This window comes from Oryzias melastigma, linkage group LG4 (genome assembly GCF_002922805.2).
Source record: "Oryzias melastigma strain HK-1 linkage group LG4, ASM292280v2, whole genome shotgun sequence".
NCBI classification, from domain to species: Eukaryota; Metazoa; Chordata; class Actinopteri; order Beloniformes; family Adrianichthyidae; genus Oryzias; species Oryzias melastigma.
This window is the reverse complement of record NC_050515.1, coordinates 15997313-16017356: the sequence shown is the minus strand read 5'-3', so window position 1 is coordinate 16017356 and position 20044 is coordinate 15997313. Positions and strand designations below refer to the sequence as shown.

The 20044-nt window shown below is 37.8% G+C and overlaps 2 protein-coding genes across 20 annotated transcripts in view; one reads left to right on the top strand and one right to left on the bottom strand.

Moving 5' to 3' along the window:
* dock7 (dedicator of cytokinesis 7) overlaps window positions 1-7907 on the bottom strand; it is a 44194-nt gene extending 36287 nt beyond the window's left edge. For 12 of the 16 annotated variants that reach the window (XM_024278352.2, XM_024278346.2, XM_024278347.2 and 9 more), the window contains exons 1-2: window positions 7741-7907; window positions 3532-3631 (exon numbers count right to left, since the gene is read on the bottom strand). In XM_024278352.2, the coding sequence (XP_024134120.1) occupies window positions 3532-3631; window positions 7741-7778 (138 nt within the window). In that variant the 5' untranslated portion in view covers window positions 7779-7907. The remainder of the gene's footprint in view (window positions 1-3531; window positions 3632-7740) is intronic. The other 4 variants (XM_024278362.2, XM_024278358.2, XM_024278359.2 and 1 more) reach the window with 1 other exon arrangement.
* A 1284-nt stretch (window positions 7908-9191) lies between these two features.
* Window positions 9192-19655, top strand: atg4c (autophagy related 4C, cysteine peptidase). Of its 4 annotated transcripts, none has more exons than XM_024278369.2 (12): window positions 9192-9282; window positions 9384-9429; window positions 9515-9636; window positions 10177-10260; window positions 11043-11273; window positions 12922-13258; window positions 15162-15232; window positions 16184-16389; window positions 16478-16556; window positions 17379-17455; window positions 17795-17914; window positions 18171-19655. In XM_024278369.2, exons 3-12 carry the CDS (start codon window positions 9561-9563, stop codon window positions 18336-18338), a joined length of 1449 nt encoding a protein of 482 aa, XP_024134137.1. In that variant the 5' UTR covers window positions 9192-9282; window positions 9384-9429; window positions 9515-9560; the 3' UTR covers window positions 18339-19655. The 4 variants fall into 4 exon arrangements, with proteins under 4 accessions (XP_024134137.1, XP_024134138.1, XP_024134140.1 ...); XM_024278370.2 differs by having other exon boundaries at window positions 9204-9313; XM_024278372.2 differs by having other exon boundaries at window positions 9226-9313; window positions 9387-9429.
* The last annotated feature ends 389 nt before the right edge of the window (window positions 19656-20044 follow it).

Sequence of the window (20044 nt, the reverse complement as noted above, 5' to 3'; positions counted from 1 at the left end):
GTTTTGAACCAAAGCTAGAAAACAAAACAACTTGACTAAAGATCTCTTCAGTCATTGGCCAGGAATTACGAGGTTGGGGCAAAGGAAAGAAAGAAAGAATAATGAAAGTCCTATGATTTGCAATCATTGTCGGAATAGATCAGTTATTCAAATTTTATATTTCATTGACCAATTTTGAACGTCTGTATCAACGTCAAGAACAACAGGTTTTACTTGCTACTTTGGCACAGTGAAGGCATGCTGCAAGGCGGTTACCATGGAGATGAGGAAGAAGGTTTGCTGATGAGTGTTCATGACATATTGATTGTCGGGAAAACAGTGAGAAGCAACATGTATCAAGTTAAAGGTTGTTTTAATGAGCCTGCAATCATCCCACCATATTTGAAGGAGGTGCTGTGTCTCATTGTTGCTTCACTACTCTGCTTACATCCCATAATGCCTGGCTACAATGGTCATTTTGGTCCAGTTGTTCCACCCTGAGCACAGAGTCTATTCAGGCTGAGGAAACAGAGCGAACCAGAGCTCAGTCCGATAGGAAACGAGCCAAGACAATCTTTAAAAAAAGATTTCAGGGAAACAAACTCTGAATCACTTTAAGTGAACCAAGTGTGTCCAGTCTGAATGCAAAATTAGTCTTCTCCTAAAAAGAGGAACCCATAGATATCTGTCCCAGCAGTGTTAAGAATTACAAATGTGTGGGTTGTATTTTAGCTTCTCTTCTAAAAGAGGAATTTGATTGATTAAAAATAGCAACTATACCCTAATTACAAAGGAAAAGGGGAATATTTACATTATGACTTCAGGCTTGACTGACACTACCTCTTTAGCAAACACACTGTCTGCTCAAAACATGCAACAGTTGAAAATTCTGTGTGAAGTGGTTCATAGTAAAAACGACTCATTCCATGTGTTCATTGTTGCATATTGCAATACATGTGTTATTGACATAATTGTTTCAGACAATGTATAATCTATCTTTAACATAATAAAGACTCTGAACTCCATTTGCCCTATAGAAACAATAAATAAAAATGGTTGTAATCAGTCAGCTAATGCCCCATTCTGCTAAGAACTCAATGAATCTGCTCACACAATAGTTTAGCTATTGGAGCATTGTGCCATAGAAGTTTCCCAAAATGAATCAAATGGAAAACTGTAAAATTGTTGGGGGCAAGAAGAGTTTAACAGTAAGAGTTGATCCTTTCACCTCCTGGCTTAAATTAGAGTTAGAACAAACTTCTTTAGGCAAGATCCTCGCACGACACATAATAGAAGCTGGCGCCTATGACTGTAGACTGCAAACCCGGACACACCCGCCACTACAAACCTTGATTCTTTACAAGAAAGTCACCTTCTGTTGAAGGCAATAGAACGATAGCACTGACATCACAACACATTCTCACTCCCAAGTCGTCACGTGTTTGGTTAAGGACCCCTCCGTGTCACTTTTTGACGTTTTCTGTGTCCCTAACCCATAATTTTTTTGATGTGCTGGCTGTTTGTAAAATCAAGGGTTTGCACCTCTTGGAATGTGGTATCGGACGTGAACTGGTAAACAGGACACGGCCAGTAGTGGTACCCTAACCCAGTACCTGTACCATAACCGGCATCAAACGCTGTACAAGATGCAATACCGGACCCAACCCAGTACCAGACGCGGTATCTGAAGCAAACCGGGCCTGGACATGGTCCTGATGCAAATGGGTACCGGGTTAGGGTTAGGGTACTGGACCAGTTTAGGTTCGCGGCCCAGAGGTCGGGATCCGTGATTCAATGGGGATGTTTGGTGTGCGGACAAAAATGCAAGACAGCTGCAAGTCTTTAATAACAAAAAATCCAAAAACCAAGGAAGAGCTGAAAAATGGAATCAGAGTCACTAAAACGTAACGCACAGGCTCAAAAAAAACTGGCAAGAGAGACAAGAAGCTGGTACATAGGGCAACTAAACAAACCAGCTGGAAAGTGAGGGGTGGAAACCTTTAACAAGAAATGGGAGAGAAAAGCAAAAAGGCACAGTGAAACCCATTAAGGAGGAGTGGTGATCAGCCCAGGGGGAAAACACATGACAGCCAGCACATCAAAAAACGACAAGTTAGGGACACCCAAAATGTCAAAAAGTGACATGCAGGGGTCCTTAGCCATGCATCAATATGTGACGACTCAGTAGTGAGAATGTGTTGGACACCAAGGTCGTGTCCGAAATCAATATTTAGTGCAATATTTGGGGTGTTCATCAATTTGAAGGGCTGTCTGACCTACAATTTCAAAATCCATTGCTCTGGTAGTTTTCCAGAATTCCCTGGAAAAAAAAACTGTGAGCTTCGATAACTACTAGATTGGCAAATATAGAACATAATGCAATGCATTTAAATTATTTTTTTTATGTCTTTGAATTTATTTAATCTATAAATCACCAGAGTTTTTATCTTCAGAACACAAAGATAAACTTTGCAAAATGTTCATATTTATTAGATTTTTACTTTGGCAAAAGGGTGATGTCATATTTGCTGTTTAAAAAAATAGTAAGTAGTAAGCATATGTCCTAAGTACACTAAAATCAAGGGCACCAGATAAGTTTTGCATACTATATAGTCTGTTAGGGGTTAGGAAGGGAATTCTGACATAGCCTTTGACAAAGAAGCTCATTGTGTGACTCCAAACCCAGCTCAGAGACTGTACACTAAAGATTGAGGTTGAAGATTAATACATTTATATTATCAAAATATTATCCAATACAAAACAACAATGTTCCAGGAATTCATTAGGAAGACGACTTCAAGCGATGACATTCATGAATACCTCAGGCAGAAACCCGAGCAGAAAGAGATCACAGACGAACAAACACTGACACAATGTGTACCATCAGAACATAGAAGAAGCAGAAGCTGATATCAGAAAATCTGACCAGTTCATGGCAGAACAGGAACAGAATCTAAGTTCAAGACCTATAGAGGCCAGGATCTACCATCCCAAATGAAAGTTCTGAGACAATCCAGAACATACGTGCTGAATCCCAGGAGGAAGGGTGTACATGGAACGCCATTACTGACACAGTATACAGACTAATCTGTGCCAAATATGGACTTGAAGTCTCATGGTTAAGATAGGAAACACATCTGAACAGAGAAAGACAGACTGAATAGTGAAGTCTAACAGACAGTAGTGCTGGACGAGAAGGAACAGAGGGTCTTAGTGATGGACGCAGCAATCCCAAGCAATCGGAACATCGGGGAGAATTAACATGAGAACATCGAGAAATACCAAGGGTTAGAGAAGAGCTGGAAAAAATGTGGAAGGTGAAGGGAACATTGATCCCTGTGGTAATCAGAAAATGCAGGGTTGTGACCCTCAAAGTTAGGGAATGGCTTCAGCAGATTCCAAGAAAAACATGAGATCTCTGTCCAGAAGGCTTCAAAAAAAATAGACTTTGTTCCATTTTTAATGGAATTGAAGCATCTAAAAGTGTTTTAAAAACTCTGAACTTAATGTTATGTACTGATAAAGGACAGCTGGACATTTTGAAATACTCACTGTGTTACTTGTTGTGGTCCCAACATTGAGATTTTTGAAGAGCTGTGGGGAGCCTCCATACTGGCCAGCTATTTGCTTCCTAACTTCTGCTGCCACTGTCCTGCAAACACAAGAGAAACACACAGAGGATGAATTGAAAATACAACAGCATTTCCTAGATTTAATCTATTATTGGATCATAGTGTGTATGTTACAAAATTTACCTTGGAGTTCAGAAAAACTACTTAAAATCCCAATTTGTTGTGTTTTTTTAAGGAAAGTTTTTTTTAAACAAAAAATTTGTTAAAGAATATGAAGTTTAAAAACAAAAGTGACGCAATTAAAGAATTAAAAAGGTAAAAAATACACTACATATGGTGAAAGAGTGCAGAGATCCGTAACTTTAATTAACTTTATTTTCTAGAAAAAAAATGTATTTCCAAAACAAGAAGATATCCAATGCCTTTGCAGCTCTGGATTCTCCTCTAAAAGCAATATCCCCAGTCCCTACTGTGAAGGTTACCTTAAACTGTTGGCCGTGATTACAGTAATAGAGAGCAAGGTTGTGAGTCACTGAGCGAGGTCGTTGAAAACATATGGGCCGTGTCTGTTCCATTACCGTTGATGGCGAACGCAAACATCCTAAAAGTCCTGACAACGTTGTACAACAGAAGTCACACTTATCATTTCCGTGGTAAAAACAAATGTGCCTCGATCTGAACTGCCAAACTTAAGACGTGCATGATGATGTTCTATAAGAGGAAATCCAGTGGGCTCTGGGGAGCAATGCTGTCACCACAGCAGTGAAGCTGAAAGGACAAACACATTCCAAAGGCCTTCAATCTCAGCAGACCCACTGCTTTGTTGTGGTAAGTGCAAGTAACCGAACTAAACTGTAAAAAAAAAACAGGTCACCCTGTGATTACGAAATTACAGCAAACCAACTTTGAGGTGTGGAACTTTTTTTAAAAAACGCTGATATTCTTAGACCAAATAGTTTTTCTAAAAGCAGGAAATAAAAATATACTATAAACAGTCCTAGATCTTGATCAACAACTTTGGATTGCTTTCTAAATATAAATCATGCATCATTATTTATTCGAAAAACTGTGCGTACATAAAGCAAGAGAATGACATGTTTTAAAAGCTTACAGATCCACTCTCACTTTTCTGTAAAAATACCTGTTTTCTGAATGATATCAGGCTCTAAAATTATAGTTGGGGAATTTTTGTCCACATTTTCTGTGTTACTTCAACAACATGGGTTCATCTCAGCTATCCAAAGATCCTGCCGCTGTATTTTCAGCTTTTCTGTTGTTGAATTTCTGGTGGTTTAGACTCAAAAAATATGTTTTAATATATCCTTTTTTACCAAAGCTTTACTTCTAAATTACCTTGAAAACGCCTTTAAATTACAGTGAGATAGAGGCTGATTGAACGTCTGCAGCTTACCCACGCTCGGCTGTTGCCAAAAAAGCTCAAACTTCTGCCAGCATGCATTTGTTCGAGGTGATATTTTTTTTCTTAAAGGCGGTGCTCAGTTGACACAAAGGTGGGGCACAATCTAAAATTAATAGGCCTCTGGGGTTTCGTTAAATCCGTTACTGGTTTATTTGAGGCTTTTTGTGGAAGTAAATACCAACTTGAGAATACACGTGGGAAATTAATGAACATTCATCTACATCAAAGCATATTACCTTAAAGCTGGAGTCCTGTTCAAACATTGTGGAAGATCATTTGCAACTGAACAGTACTGTAACTAATGACAAGCTATCTTAAGTAGCTGCTGATTAGTTTAATATCAGGTTTATGCAAAACAGAGCAGACCTAAAGCTGAATGTTCTGCTGAGGCTTGAACTTTTAAAGAATTTTAAAGGGATAAAAATGTAACTAAAAACACAGGCTATTTATTGTTTATGAACTGTGCTCTGTTGTACCTGCTAATAAAGGTGCTTCTGGTCTTAGGGACAAGTTAGTTTGCCTTATAGCAGTTTAGAACTTTTATTTTTCAACTTTTTCCACTTTAACTTTTACTTTAGGATTGTAAACATATGAGCACAAATAACTGTGATAAAACCATTTTTGCTTCAACATAAATTTTATAAGTTTCCAGCTGAAACGTATCATTATTACATTCAAAATGCAAAGATGCTGTTATGGTAGAAGTTTAAAGATGAATCAATTTATATTCCTATAATCGAACTAGATCTGTCTGTCTGAGGCGGATTGAATCGAATCAAACTATACCATTAAAAATCATTTCAACATGAAATAAATTGATTATATTGATCTTGGAAAATAAAGTCTGGATTAAGGCACGGTAGGTTTACTTTGCTATAAAGTAAAAATGACAAGCAAAAAATGATCACGCCATCATTACAGTCCAACGTGTGGAAACACTTTGAATTTTGCAAAGAGGTGTGACCATACAGTGTGGTATAACGTTCAGATAATGTTCCCTTTGTGTTGTTTTGATGTGGAAAAACAATAGTGGAAACTAAAACGTGAATAGATTTGTACTAAATTCTTGTTTACTTTTTTGTAAAAAGAGAAAGTAAATAAATAGCAAACAGTAAGGGTTATAATCCTCCCTGCCATACATTTTTCTTTTCAGTTTATCTGTTTATCAATATGAACCAAAACTGTTGTTGATCAGCCAGGACACAACATGTAATGCTAACAAAAACAACAATAATACTATGTGCAACAATGATCAGTCAGGACACTTTGTGCAATGAGAAGAAATACAATATGTCTCAAAACAAGACAAAATAATACTATGTGCAATAATGTGCGGCTTTGATTGGATCATGCCTCTCTCTGCAATTCATCGCTTATTACTTAGCTATTAAGTCATATTTTTCTCTTTTTTAAATTTATTTTTCTAATTTTCTTAATGATCCTCAAGTTATTGTTTTATTTTTGTAATTCTGACATAAGAGCTGCCAAAGAAAAGTTAAAATGCACTTGTTTTTTTTTTTTTTTTACATGTACAAATAGTAATAATTTCTTGTCTTATTGTTTTTGTACACATGTTTAATTTACAAATGATTATCCTGCAAGAAATACAAGGAATGTGGAAAACTTCACATACCCGGTGTTCATCTCTGAGTCACACTGTTGAATTTTCAGCTAAGAATGTCCTGGGACGATTTTAGGTCAAGGAATTGATCATTCAAAATGGACCAATATCAACTATGAATCATATTGACAGCCAAAAATTATGATATATATCAAATCATTGCTAAAATGAATCATTACATCCCTATGTTATGGTAATACTCTAGTATCACTATGCTAGCAAAATAGCAGGTCAATTTCCCAGAAACCCTTGGGAGAAGTTAATGAAGTGTTGATTTGGTCACATTTTATAAATCAGTGGCAGTCAGAAAAAGCCAGACTACTGCGTTTGCTTAAATTAAATTAACAAAAATATGTTAATATTTTTAAGGACAAAGATTTTCTTTATTCACAGTAACCCTGATTAACTGTGAAGAAGTGGATGTGTTATTAAACGCTGATTCTAGTTATCAGATATGGAAGCTGATCAATTACAGAATTATTTTTCTGGGTAATAAATCCTAAAAGATCTATTCGTGATCACACTGAAGTGCATCTGAGGAGGAGTCCCGTCAGAACTCTGGGATGGTGGCATTTGACAGCCTGCAACAAAGCCCTTTGTTGAGCAGATTACTTTGATCTGTCTGAGGGCAGAGAAGAGGCTTAGAGCATCCGTATTTGACGGGAACGGGGGGAGGCTTTTGTCTCAAGTGAGATAACACTCCCGGATTAAGGTCTGACTCCAAACACATCACCGCAAAAACTTCTTCCACATCTTCACCACTGTCTGCCTCACTACTACTAGCGTCCCAATCGTTAGCTAATTTAGGCGATAAAGCTAGCTATCAAATAATACCGATATGTTAAGATACGGGTAACTGAGACCCGTTTAGTGCAAAAACCCTTGAGGCGATACAAGAATAATAGCCCCGCTTTGTTTGACTTATGTAGAAAGAAAGACAACTAGCGGTGCCGCTGAATGTCTGGGTGGGTCTGAGCATCTTTGCCGTTACAGCTAACAAGCGGTTAGCTTGGAGCAGGCAGGCTGCTGGGCCTCCTTTGCGGGGTTCCCGCAGCGGTGGTCAGACTGCAACCCTACTAAGAGAGCGGCTAACGCGCTCGGTCGCCCACTGGGAGAGCTCCGGTTGGGGGAGCCGAGCCTTTCTTTACCTGCTGATTTTCTGTGCGAAGGCGCGGCGTTCAGCCATGGCAGTGGCCGCTGATGTGCTTTAACGGAATTCCCAGGCAGCCAGACAGTATACGGCTCCGGTTTTCCACTCGCTCGGGTCACAAGCAAAACGGGAGAATGGGATGACTACCGTAAAGGCTGGAGGAGTGCGCAGGCGCACACACCCAATGAAAACAGTGTGCGCTTTTCTACAGTTTTATTTTGAAAGAAGCCTTTTCTCAGGTTAAAAAAGAAAAATATTTAACAAAAAGACATTTGTAGTACTTTCCTAAAGAAAAGCATTCACAAAAGACACGTGTTCTATATAAAAACAAAATGTTCACTCCTCACACTGTTCTATTAGACTTACATCACTATGTTAAAGTGCCATAAATGCCCAACTTTGGTGCAGGGAGCTTAATGAAAAATATAAAAATAAAACATTTTATTTTGTGCAACAGTATTGACCTCAGTACCTCTAAAAACTGCTATTTATTTATTTTTTACTGTTTATTCATGTGAATTAGACAGTACAAAGGTGATCTCTGACCTATACTTTCCTCCATGCATTTCATATTGATTAATTCTTTGGAAAAATAGCTAAAGATGAGTAGCCTTAGAAATAAATGTGCTTTAAAAATGGCATACAGGACATATCTAACATTTTGTATATATAAAAATGATATGTGCCTGCATAGAATCTATACAAGCAAGTTGGTAAATAGAATTTTGTGTTTCCTCTTTCTAAAATTGTTCAGGCTGTAGCTGGTGTGTTTAGATCAAAAACATTTGCACAAATATAAGGGGGGATTTGCACTCTATTTTGAAAGGAACAAAAAAAAGCTGTAATGGACTTGTTTTGTGTTGGACAGGCATATGAAGGAATCAAAACTTAAATTACCATTTTATAGGACATGAGATAAGATAATTTAGGACAAGATTGGATGAAATAGACCTTATGATGTTTATGAGTAAACCTAAGCATTTCAGAACATTTCAGGCACATCATGGAAACAAGAATGTTAAAATTCAGCAAGGTACAAACACAAGACAGGGGATTTATAATATAATATAATATAATATAATATAATATAATATAATATAATATAATATAATATAATATAATATAATATAATATAATATAATAATATAAAGTTGGTACATTGCATATAAAAGCCTCTTGAAAATAGTTTGAAATGTGGTTAATCAAAACCAACCATTAGCAAGTTTAAAATCCAAATAGTAAGAACTAAAAGTGCTGACATGAAATAAATATCTAAAGTAAACTGTAATAAATTTTCTATTACTTCATTTTTTTTATTTTAAACATTTCACTTTTGTATGCTTGATTTTATTTTATTGATTTTTTAAATCAATCCTTCGGTGTGAGCTTTAACTCCGCCCCTGTGGGCTGCACTTGTCATAGAATTTGACCGCACCCTCGTGACTTTCTCGGCGGAAATACCGCGAGATCATGTGATACGACCGCCTTACTTCCTCAAAGTGTAAACATTGGAGCTGGCAGACGAGTGTGAACTTACACAGTAGGTCATGAAGGAAGAAACACACCTAAAGGTAACTGTTTAACACATTCTTGTTTTTTTCTTCTTCTCGTTTTGTTTTGAAATTAAATTGAACAACCCAGCAGCGCGTCTGAAGCTGAAAAATTGCCGGTCGGAATCAGCTTTAAGGTAAAACTCGTTGTAGTATCCTTCAGTTTAGTCCCACTGCACCAGCTGATAAGTTTGTGTAAATGTCTGTGTACACAACGTTCAGGATCTGTTTGCGTTGTGGGAATGGGTTCCCTTCCTCGGTTTTCCAAATGGAGAATAAAGGGAGCGACGAGGTGGAAAAATTGAAGACGAAGTTCTATTCAGGGTGGAACAATGTGAAATACAGTAAGTAGTTTGCTTAAGGCTAAAAACACAGACGTGTCACGTGCTTTTGTCTTTGTTTTTAATGCCTGTGCGCTCCGCTTTGCTTTTGTAACCCACTCGACTGTGTTCTCCTGTCAACATTTGTTAGAGTGCATGCACAAAAATTGCATATGTTCTACTCGATTTTATAAAATTAACACTTTAACATTGCGAATTAAGCAATAGCAAAGCACAAACTAATAAAAATAATAGTATTTTATGTTAAGATATCAAAGTCATAAAGAAAAATAACAGTATTAGTAATAGCTCTTTGGATTATGTTGCAGCTTTGCTACAGAATCCAATGAGACAGGAGACTGCTGCTATTGAGTCACTCCTTAAAATAGTTCTTTGTCAGATAAAGAAAAGTTTGTTAGTCTGTCTGCTGTCTTCAAAAGAACAACAACATACATTCTCTTTAGTTCGTCTTAAAAATTGAATGGCAAATACATAAATGTAAAGCAAGAACAGACGATTTTTGCACATCTAAACAGATTTTTAACTGTTTCTTATGTGTTGCAGGTTGGGTTCTCAAATCGAAGACTTCATTCAGTAGGAATTCCCCGGTGCTTCTGCTTGGAAAGTGCTACCACTTTAAGGCTGACGGTAGGACACACATGTGACACATGTGAAAACACATGTCAGCAAAACTTTAATCTTGCATGCATTTAGATTAAGGTCTAATATTCTGCTGAAACGTGTAACAGTTAAAGATCCACTCAAGTAAAATATGTGTTTTTGTATTAGTTGTATTACCATTTTTCTCACAATGGAGGACATATATAAATCTTAATATTTCTGCTTCCTTCTGATGCACCAACTTGCAGACAAATAGATCCATCAACAAAGACTTCTAACTTTAATCTAATTAAAAATGTGGATTTTGTTCGTAAATTTGAGTTTTCAATTTTTTAGTCTCATCTGGATGTAAAATTAATAGTTTAATGTGTTTTGTCCATGTAAGCTACTTTTTTCCTGTCCTTGTAATAGAATTACTCAGATTCCTGTAATGACAAGAGTTTGACAAATACTCAGAAAATAATTTTCTGGGTATTAGAGGCTTGACAAAAACTTCAAACATCGTGCAACAAAGTCCTTCTTTAGATCATTAAAAAATGACACTAAAGACAGTTGAGAAATGGTAAACAGAAGGCCTCATCATCTTTTTATGAAGTCGAGACTCTGACAAATGAACCCGTTAGAACATAATAGGAACAAATGCAAAGAAACCTGATCATTTAGTGTGTTGAGACTAGAGCTTGTTAAGGTGGTGAAATAAAGCTGAACGTCTAATAATTATTTATCAAAACCTTCAGAAACTTAAAAAATAAATCAAAACATGTCTTAAATGCAGAGCTTTGAATGTTCTTGTGATCTCCTCTCTTTAGAAGATGACAGTCCTGATGAAGCCAGCTGCAGAGAACCAGAGGATGGTTTCTCCATGGGGAACGTGGAAGCTTTCCGGAAAGACTTCACCTCGCGTGTATGGCTGACCTACAGGGAAGAGTTCCCCCCTCTCCCGGGGAGCACCCTGACCACTGACTGTGGATGGGGCTGTTTGTTGAGGGCCGGTCAGATGATGCTGGCTCAGGCTCTCGTTCTGCACTTTCTAGGCAGAGGTGAGATTGCCATGGAGTATTTGACCTGAGGTCATTTAAAAAGAGGATTTACAAGTTGTTCTTCTATTTTTAGGTAAGATAACTACTGAAATATTTCTCTATAAAGGACTTAACATCCACTTCAGAATATTTATTGATCAATTTCTCCTAGGTTTACTGTGAATCAAGGTCATTTGGTTAATGCCTCAGACTTGATTCTGGCCCGTTTTACTGCTCGGACCACTCCCCCCCTCTCAGCCTTTCAGCTCCTGCCCTGTTTGTAAGGCTAAGGCACCGTTAAAGTGAAATAATGGGATTCTAAAACTGATAATTGAACAAAATGACATGCAGTCTGATCCCTTTCATTTTAAAGGTCTGAATATGCTTTTGACCCTAATGCTTTAAAAAGTTTGATGTAAAAGTCCTAGAGAATTATTTTGTGGTTCAATCAGCTATTTAGAGACTGATATAGAAAACAGAGTTAAGTCAGTTAGAAGATTGTTTTGGGGGTTTTGCTGCTGCGTTTTTGTCAGTCATATATCTTCAGTCTGTATTAATTAGTCATTTAAAATGAGATTAGACCCAAAATTGAGCATTTGAGTTTTTTTTTTTTTGTTTGACAAAGATACTTTACTTAGTTAGAGACATAACTAGTCAGTGTTGTAAATAAATATAGGAATATAATTTTAACTATTTTAATGAAATGGAGCATAATGTTTGTAGTGAAAGGTATTTATTAGGTGTCAAGTTATGTTAATCACTATTAATTAAATGCAGACAAATTAGCCCTTTTTTTAAGATTGCATTATTCTTAGTTTTAGTCTATAACTATTGTTGTGTTTTCAAATACATTAATATAAAAGGGTCCAACTTTTTATTTGCATGAAAGTTTTATTTAAACCCAGCTGAAAACGCATCTTACATTGCTCACAGTGCATGTTTGGGGGTCTGTGGACGCAGTGTGTGCTACAAATCCGTCGCTCCTGTGACATCATCAGTGTGCGACTTTTTAGTTCTTTACAGAAATAACCCAAACAATGACAATGCCACCACACCATGACTGACATCTATTATCTAAGGGATAAAGCCTGATGAGGTGTTTATTATCATGAATAATTAATGGGGTACACAGAGCTGATCGCATGGGACGCTAAATTGTGGAATAAGGAATGTCAATGTATGTATTATTTAATGAAATGTTGTTTTTTTTTATTGCTTACATACATTTTTTTATGTGTTTAATTAAAGCACTCTGGACCTGATTTTTTTTCTTTTCTTAATTGTTCAACATTGAAAAAAAATTCCCCTTGGTAGTGTGTAAAAGTCAAAGTTGGAAGTCTGTTTCATTAGGAAAACTTCATAAAGCCGTTTTTTGTATTTTGATCTTTTACTGCACCACAATGTCAGAAATTTAAAAGAAATACTTCAAAATGAGGCTTTTTACAGCAATTATTTGGTTAGATTAAAATAGATTATTTGGATTTGATAGTAAAATGCTAATAATATTACTCGGCTTTGAAAATAGATGCAATGATCTTTTGTTTACTGCAATACTTTCAGGCTACAGTAATTAATTTTTTCAAAAGTATTCTAAAAAAATGTTTTTGAATATATCTTCCCTTTTTTTATCTTCAGCATTTTTGATCCAGTCCTGCTTTTCTGTCTCCAGACTGGACCTGGTCAGAGGCGTTGACTCTTCAGCCTTTAGACACAGAGACGTGGACGACCACCGCCGCCAAACGTCTCATCACCTCCCTGAAAGCTTCGCTGCAGGGCTCCCCCAAAATCTCTAGTAGGCAATCGTCTGAGCCCCAAAGTTCCTCCCATGGTTCTGCAGAAGAAGCAGAAGCACATCTAAAGGAGATGTACCACCGCACAATCATCTCCTGGTTCGGGGACACCTCTTCGGCCCTCCTGGGTCTGCACAGGCTCGTCCGCTTAGGCCTGACTTTTGGAAAAAATGCTGGGAACTGGTATGGACCAGCTGTGGTGGCACACATCCTCAAGTAAGTTAGATTTTGGTGTGTAGTAACATTTTTCCTTTTGATTTCAAATGGATCACAGTAGTTAATTACATTTTTTCCCCACAGTTACGTGTTTGTTTTTTCAAAGATTACACCTGGTAACTTCTAGAATAAAGGTAACTAGCTTAGAGTCTAAAGGTGAATTCACACCGAACGCAAATTCAATGTTAAGTCAATGGTATAGGCACGCTCTGAGGCAAATTGAAGTCACACGACTTTCAGCATGAAAGTCTGCCAGCAGCTTGATTTGAGCGGCGAGGCGTGAATCAGGCGGTGCAGCCAAAATGTAAATACCTGAAGTTTGACAGGTCACCGTGTCACATCTGCCAATCAGGAACTCAGCCTTGGGCACGTGACATTTTCAGTGACTTGATCAGCAGGAAATTACTAATCCAATATGAGCGTTTTTGTCCTTTCGCAGCGCAGCGGTTCTCTGGCTGCAGTCAGCGTCCCGGTCTTCAGCAGAGCTCACTCATACGCCAGGAGAGAGACAGCCTGCTCCGGTCTCCTGAACTGTGATATTTTACTTATTTTCATTGAGACAATTATAAAAAAGACTGCCCCCCCCCCACTGTCCCACATGCAGCCGCAGGAACACATTTTTTGACAGGCGGCGAGCAGCGAATTTGCCGTTCGGTGTGAATGCACCTTAAGAGCTTATGTAATTTGATACAGAATAATCAAAATAGTTACATTTGAAAGGATTTTTAATATCATAAGTTTATAAATATATCCCTAATGAAACTTCTATTGTCCTTAAATGCCTGAATTTTGACTTTTGAACAACAGAGAGTAAGTGTAAAGAGGATGCATCTGTCATGAAAATGTGCTGTGTATTCCGATAAAACCAGTGCAAAGTTTATATATGTAGTCGGAGAAACCACACTGAACTTCCTCTTTCTTGGTTTTTGTTCTTGAATAAGTTATTCACTAACCAGCTTTTATTATTTGAAAAAAATAAGTTATTGGTAGAATGTTTCTGATTTGTCATGTGCTCCTGTGCATGAGTGTGCATGTGCAGAAGAACTTGAAAAGAACTGGAATTTTGTCTTCTTCAGCAGTGAAATCTCACCATACTGTGGGTTCTGAAAACACAATTAAAAACTTTATTTTCTGCAATTTTGGGAAAAAAAATTTACAGATTGTTCAGATTCTTTTAGAAGCCAAAACACTTGTTTTTTTTAGTTTTTTTAACATTCATTAAATATATCTTTATGCAAGCATTAAGCTCACAATTAGATTTTCATTGATTAAAATCCTGCAAGAAAGTGCTTAGAATAATGCCCCGCCCCTGCAGATGAAAAGTCTCCTCTGATTGGTTGTCTCTTAAGAATTTCAATTGTTTTTTTTAATGGTTAACGGTTTGGTGGTGGCACCTACTAATCCTAAAACTAAAAACATGCATGTCACTGCAGATATAGGGGATATAACACCCCAACCAACCAATCCCCTTCATGCTGGGTATCAAGCTGCCTCCACAGCCAAAAGTCTCTTCTCTATCATCCCGATGAATCCAGGAAGTTGTGGTATCACTCTTTAGACATTGTGCAGCAGACATGTTCCTGAAATGATCATTGTTGATTAAACCACTCCTGGGGAGGGACAGTTCTGCTAAGTCATACACAGAAACATGATCAACTTGGATTTTTCATGTTGATCATGTTCACTGTAGACTTCTGTAATCATCATAATTACCTTAAAAAATACCCAAAGATCCTGATGGTTTTCTTTCTCTTTCTATCTGTTTTTAGAACGACAAGAAAAAGTAACCTACTCCATCATAGTATTTACATATGCCCTACAGATGTTTGTCAGATGTTTTAATGCATTGTTGGCTTTTTCCTCAACATTCTTCTGTCCTCGGTCTCTTCCTCTTTCTCTACAGAAAGGCTGTGGAGGAAGCCATGGATTCTGGCTTGGCGGGTATAACTGCCTATGTCTCCCAGGACTGCACAGGTATGAAAGATGGTCCTACTGTTGATAAAACAGGAAACTGGGCACTTTGCCTGAGCTGTTCCTTTTCTTCTTTTTCTCGACCATTTCTCTGTGTCTGCAAGACTGGAGCTGCTGAAAATGTTGACAGGCGCTTTTACAGTCTTTCTTCCAGTAGCAGACACATTCGTTCCTAACATGTACCTTCCATTTAAATGTTCGGTTAACTTTAATGTCGGAAGTGTTGATTCATATTTGGTCAATTTTGGAATGTAGTTGAAAGCTACGTTAAGCAGCTGTTCATGAAAAGTCTATGTAAACTCAAATTTCACACAAGTTCTTCGACCGTTTTAGGGCATGTACAAAACGTGTGGTCACTGAACGCTCAATGAAAGTTAAAGTGGGTCAAACTTTGACGAATCAGTGACTCAGATTTGGTACTGATGAATGGATGGCATCCCTTTTAATTCATGGAAGTTCCAACCATTTGAAAATTGATCATGGAGAAGAAATTAATAATTGCAGTTTGTGCCCGACTGGAATTCTGACACCAAGTCTTTCAAATATCAGAAGAAAGCTGAAGATTCAGGAGAGTTGCACTTCCAACTGTAAGTGACAGACATTCGCTAGTAAACGGTAGAAAAAGAAGAAGAAGCCCCTCCCTGCTGGTTCAGTGTGAACACAATTCACAAAAACACACTAATTGTGGTTTTGTGAACTTGTGTCTGTAGCTTTACAGTTGCAATAATCCACGGTTGAGATTGTAAAACTAACAACTTTCATCTTTTTGTTGATATTTCACAACCCTCATCTAAATAAAAAAAAAAAACACAATATGTGAACCAAACAATATAAAGTGCACATCTGCTTGGTACAATCAAGCAGGTGTGCACTTTCCCCACATCAAACATGTAGGTCAAAAAGACACATTTAGCTAAGAAAACAGTTTACGATTTCACCTTTGATCCTTTGTAGTGTACAGCGCCGATGTCGCAGACTGCCACAAGCCGCCGAGAGCCAGGCAGGAGTCTGTGAGTCCTCCTGTAGCGGAAGGAGGCCCCTCTAAAGAAGACCAAGCAGGATCTGCTCCCATCTTGCCAGACAGTCAAGCTGTGATCATCCTCATCCCTGTAAGGCTGGGAGGGGAGAAGATAAACCCGGAGTATTTTGAATTTGTTAAGGTGAGGAATCCGTTTGCGTTCTGTCTGTAAAGAAAATAATTTTTGGTGAATATTTTAACTGTTATGTGTGTTTCTTGTTTTACTGTAGAACATTCTGAGTGTGGAGTACTGCATAGGCATCATTGGAGGAAAGCCCAAGCAGGCGTGCTACTTTGTGGGATTTCAAGGTTAGCGTTAGCATAACGGAGAAAAAAAAACTCAGAAACAAACACTAAGGCTGGTGTGAATAACAAATTATCTTTGTAAAATACGCCCTTCCTACTTATAGAGACAAAGTAAGTTAATGTATTCTTGTTTGCATGAGGAAAACGGAGAGGAGTGGAGATGAAAGCGAGTGAAACAGCGCTTACTTTATTCCCTCTGACCCATCAAAGCCTCGCCCATTTATCACCGGTAAACCGCCCAAGTTGTGAGCCGTAATTGATTTCCATAGGAGCCGTGCATTAAATTTAATCCGAGCCCCCCCCCCAAAGTGAGCCACTCTTCATCACCTTCAGGATCCAAGAGAAACCTTCAGTTGTACATCTTGGCAGTCAATATTTACGCATTTACATTTTACCAATTTGAGATGCGCTGGCTGGCGGATGACGCTTAACCGACAAGCAATACATTCTTCCTGCCGGGGCACGGCCCGGCGCCGCATTCATCATATGCAAATGCTGGAATATAATTGTTTGTAAAAGTAATTTCCCTACACAAAAACTTACTAAATAAATAAATAAATTATGGCGCCTTTTTTAAAATGTCCTTTTTGTTGTTGCGAGTGGAAAGAGCGTGCTTGAGCAAACGCGTTTGATTATGCAGAATGTAATCCACCCCGGGAGATATTAAAAAGCAACAACCTTCTGGGAGGCAGATTTGACGCACTCAACCCCAACACTAGACCATGTGGGTGACTTTGAGCTGCTCTGCATAGAAATTGAGGAGAAGCGCGTTTTTGTAGTAATCTGATGTTTTTGAATAACTTGTCTTCTGTTTTGTCCTTGTAGATGACAGCTTGATTTACATGGATCCTCATTACTGTCAGTCTTTTGTGGATGTCAGCACCGGCGATTTCCCTCTCCAGGTAATGTGAAATTACGCCGGCGAGCAGACGAGGGCTCGCTGTAATGTGAATTTAATAGTCTCTGTTAGTACTTAAGGCTGGGAAACCGAAAGCCCAATTACAGACACCCCCTCACCACCCCAGTCTACTGATTTATTTGGTGCTCAGATGAGTGAAGCTGCTTCGTATTTCACAATTCATTCATAAAAACATTTCAGCATTTTTTTGTTTTATGCTTTGGTTCAGTCAAATAAACAGTGAGTTCATTAAACTTCATTACAGATGAAAAGGACTAAATCTTTGTCTGTTTTCTGTCTTGAAACTGGGATCTTAAGATGTATTTTGTCTCTTCCTTTGTAGTCATTTCATTGCCCTTCTCCGAAAAAGATTCCTTTCAGCAGGATGGATCCCAGCTGCACGATTGGCTTCTATTCTAGAAGTATTCAAGACTACAACAGAATCAGGGAAGAGCTGTCCAAGGTAAAACACATTCTTTCAGAGCTCCACTTGTTTTTTCGTTGTTTGACCACTAGGTGGCAACGTTTAGCCAAGAATCTGCCTTAATTTGAGCTCTGGATCTCCATCTATCCCAAATAGATGCTATAAGCAAAGTTTCTGACTTAAGTGCTCTGCTAGATCTGTTTGTGTAAAACGAATAAAAAAAAAAATATCCGTCCCAGCATGGTGATGGGCTGCTCTGGCTGATTTTATAAAACACAAGCTTCTGTTGTTCCAGCTGCTGCAACCATCCACAAAGGAGAAATACCCGGCTTTCACTTTCGTGCAAGGTCACGGCAGAGACTATGATCTGTCAGCGGGCCTGACCCCAGAGAAACTAGAATGGCCTTTCATCCGCAGCCCGCCGAGAACGGTCACCACCACCGGAGACTTTGTGCTGCTTTAGCTGCCAAATGGAAAAAGACGAGGAGTCAAAACGCTGGTATCCCAAGGCCTCATGCACGGAAACTCTGAACTTTATAACAACTTGAATGCACTTTTTAACACAATGCACAAAAGTGCCACTTACTGCCAAGACTTTAGTGAAGGACACACAAGGACACTGAATATATTGGATTATTTCTTTTTGGACACTTTCTGGTGCTCTACTTAATCTAGCAGTCTTGAAATATAAGAATTAAAGATAATCCTGTGCTTTTTGTTTTTGACTGTTATTTTCAATAGTTTTTCATAAAGATTTTGGAGCATTTCCATAATTAACATATATATTTCAATAGGTTTCAAGCTTTCTGAAAGACTGAACGAAACAAAGGGAATATAAAGAAATTAAAATCTAGTTTATTAAATCTTATTTTGGTGGGGGAAAGAACTCTCTCTTTGAACATGGGATGCTTTTGTGTTTGATTTGTGTCGGTTTCAGTTCTAGAGGCAAGATGTTAAAAAAATTATTATAATTTGCTAGTATTGCCAGTATTTTTTTTCTTTTTGAAAGTTATCTTGTATTTACTGCTTGGTGAAGTTCAACCACTCCCTTCCTGGAGTCGGCGTAATTTACAGCAAAAAAAGAGGTTTACAATCAGGGATTCAGCAAATCGGCTTGTCTTAATTCAGTGTAATTCAGCTTCCTTAAACATTTATTTTGGTAAAAGTTCGTATTGTTTTAGTTAAAACAATACGAAGTTAGTTGTTTTTTCACTGAATATTTAATCCAACTTGACTAATTCTGATGTTTCATTTAAAGAGAATATACAAATGATGCCATCATTTCTCTTAGATATATTTTTTCTTTCTGTTTCATGTTTCTAGATACTGTAGATTTTGACATATATGGATATTTTTGAAGTTCTGCATGAACGTGACCTGTTTAAACAAAAGTTAGAAATGAAAAGTTATGGAATTTAAAGGGGAATCCTTCACATATGAAAAATCATTTTTTGTTGTTCTGTATGGAGATTTATTAATGTTTGTTGTCTGTATGCTTAGTATTTTTGACAATTTAATGCAGCTTTATTTAGACATTTCAAAGTGTGTCTCATCTTTCATTTCTTTCTTTGCACAATCCATAACAGCAATAAGTTTAAGTTAAGTGAAGAAGTCTGTACTTCAAACCTCATTCAGGCACTTTTTTCCTCCTTTTGAATTGTTCTCATGCACTTTTGCACAGTGCAACACCTACAGGGCTTGTGCGTTTGTATAAATAAAATTGCCAAATTACCTGTAAAATGTTTTGACACACCTTACAAGTAAAGCCAATCAAAACCCACGGTCTCTCATTGTCTTTTGCATGAAGAAATTGGAGAAGTTGTGAAAAAAATCTATATTTCCTTAACTTTTAGGATCTGAATACAAACCTCAGCTGTGCCTTTACAATGAAAGAGATTCTTTTCCTCTCGCGGTCCAACGTAGCAGATTAAAACTAATCGTACGTGCTAACCATCTCCACAGCCCATTAACCAGGAACCGGAAAAAATGTGACCCAGTGACACTGGCAGCAGTTGTGGAGGAAAAGAAAATATCCTTGTGTGAAAAAAAAGCCCTGTTACCATGGATAATCTTTCTGTTTCCTCCCAGTTTGAGCTATGCCGGACTGTTTTCCTGTTGAGCTGTGCTTTTTAAAGGAGGGCACTGTCTCGTCTGTGAGGAATCAGGGCA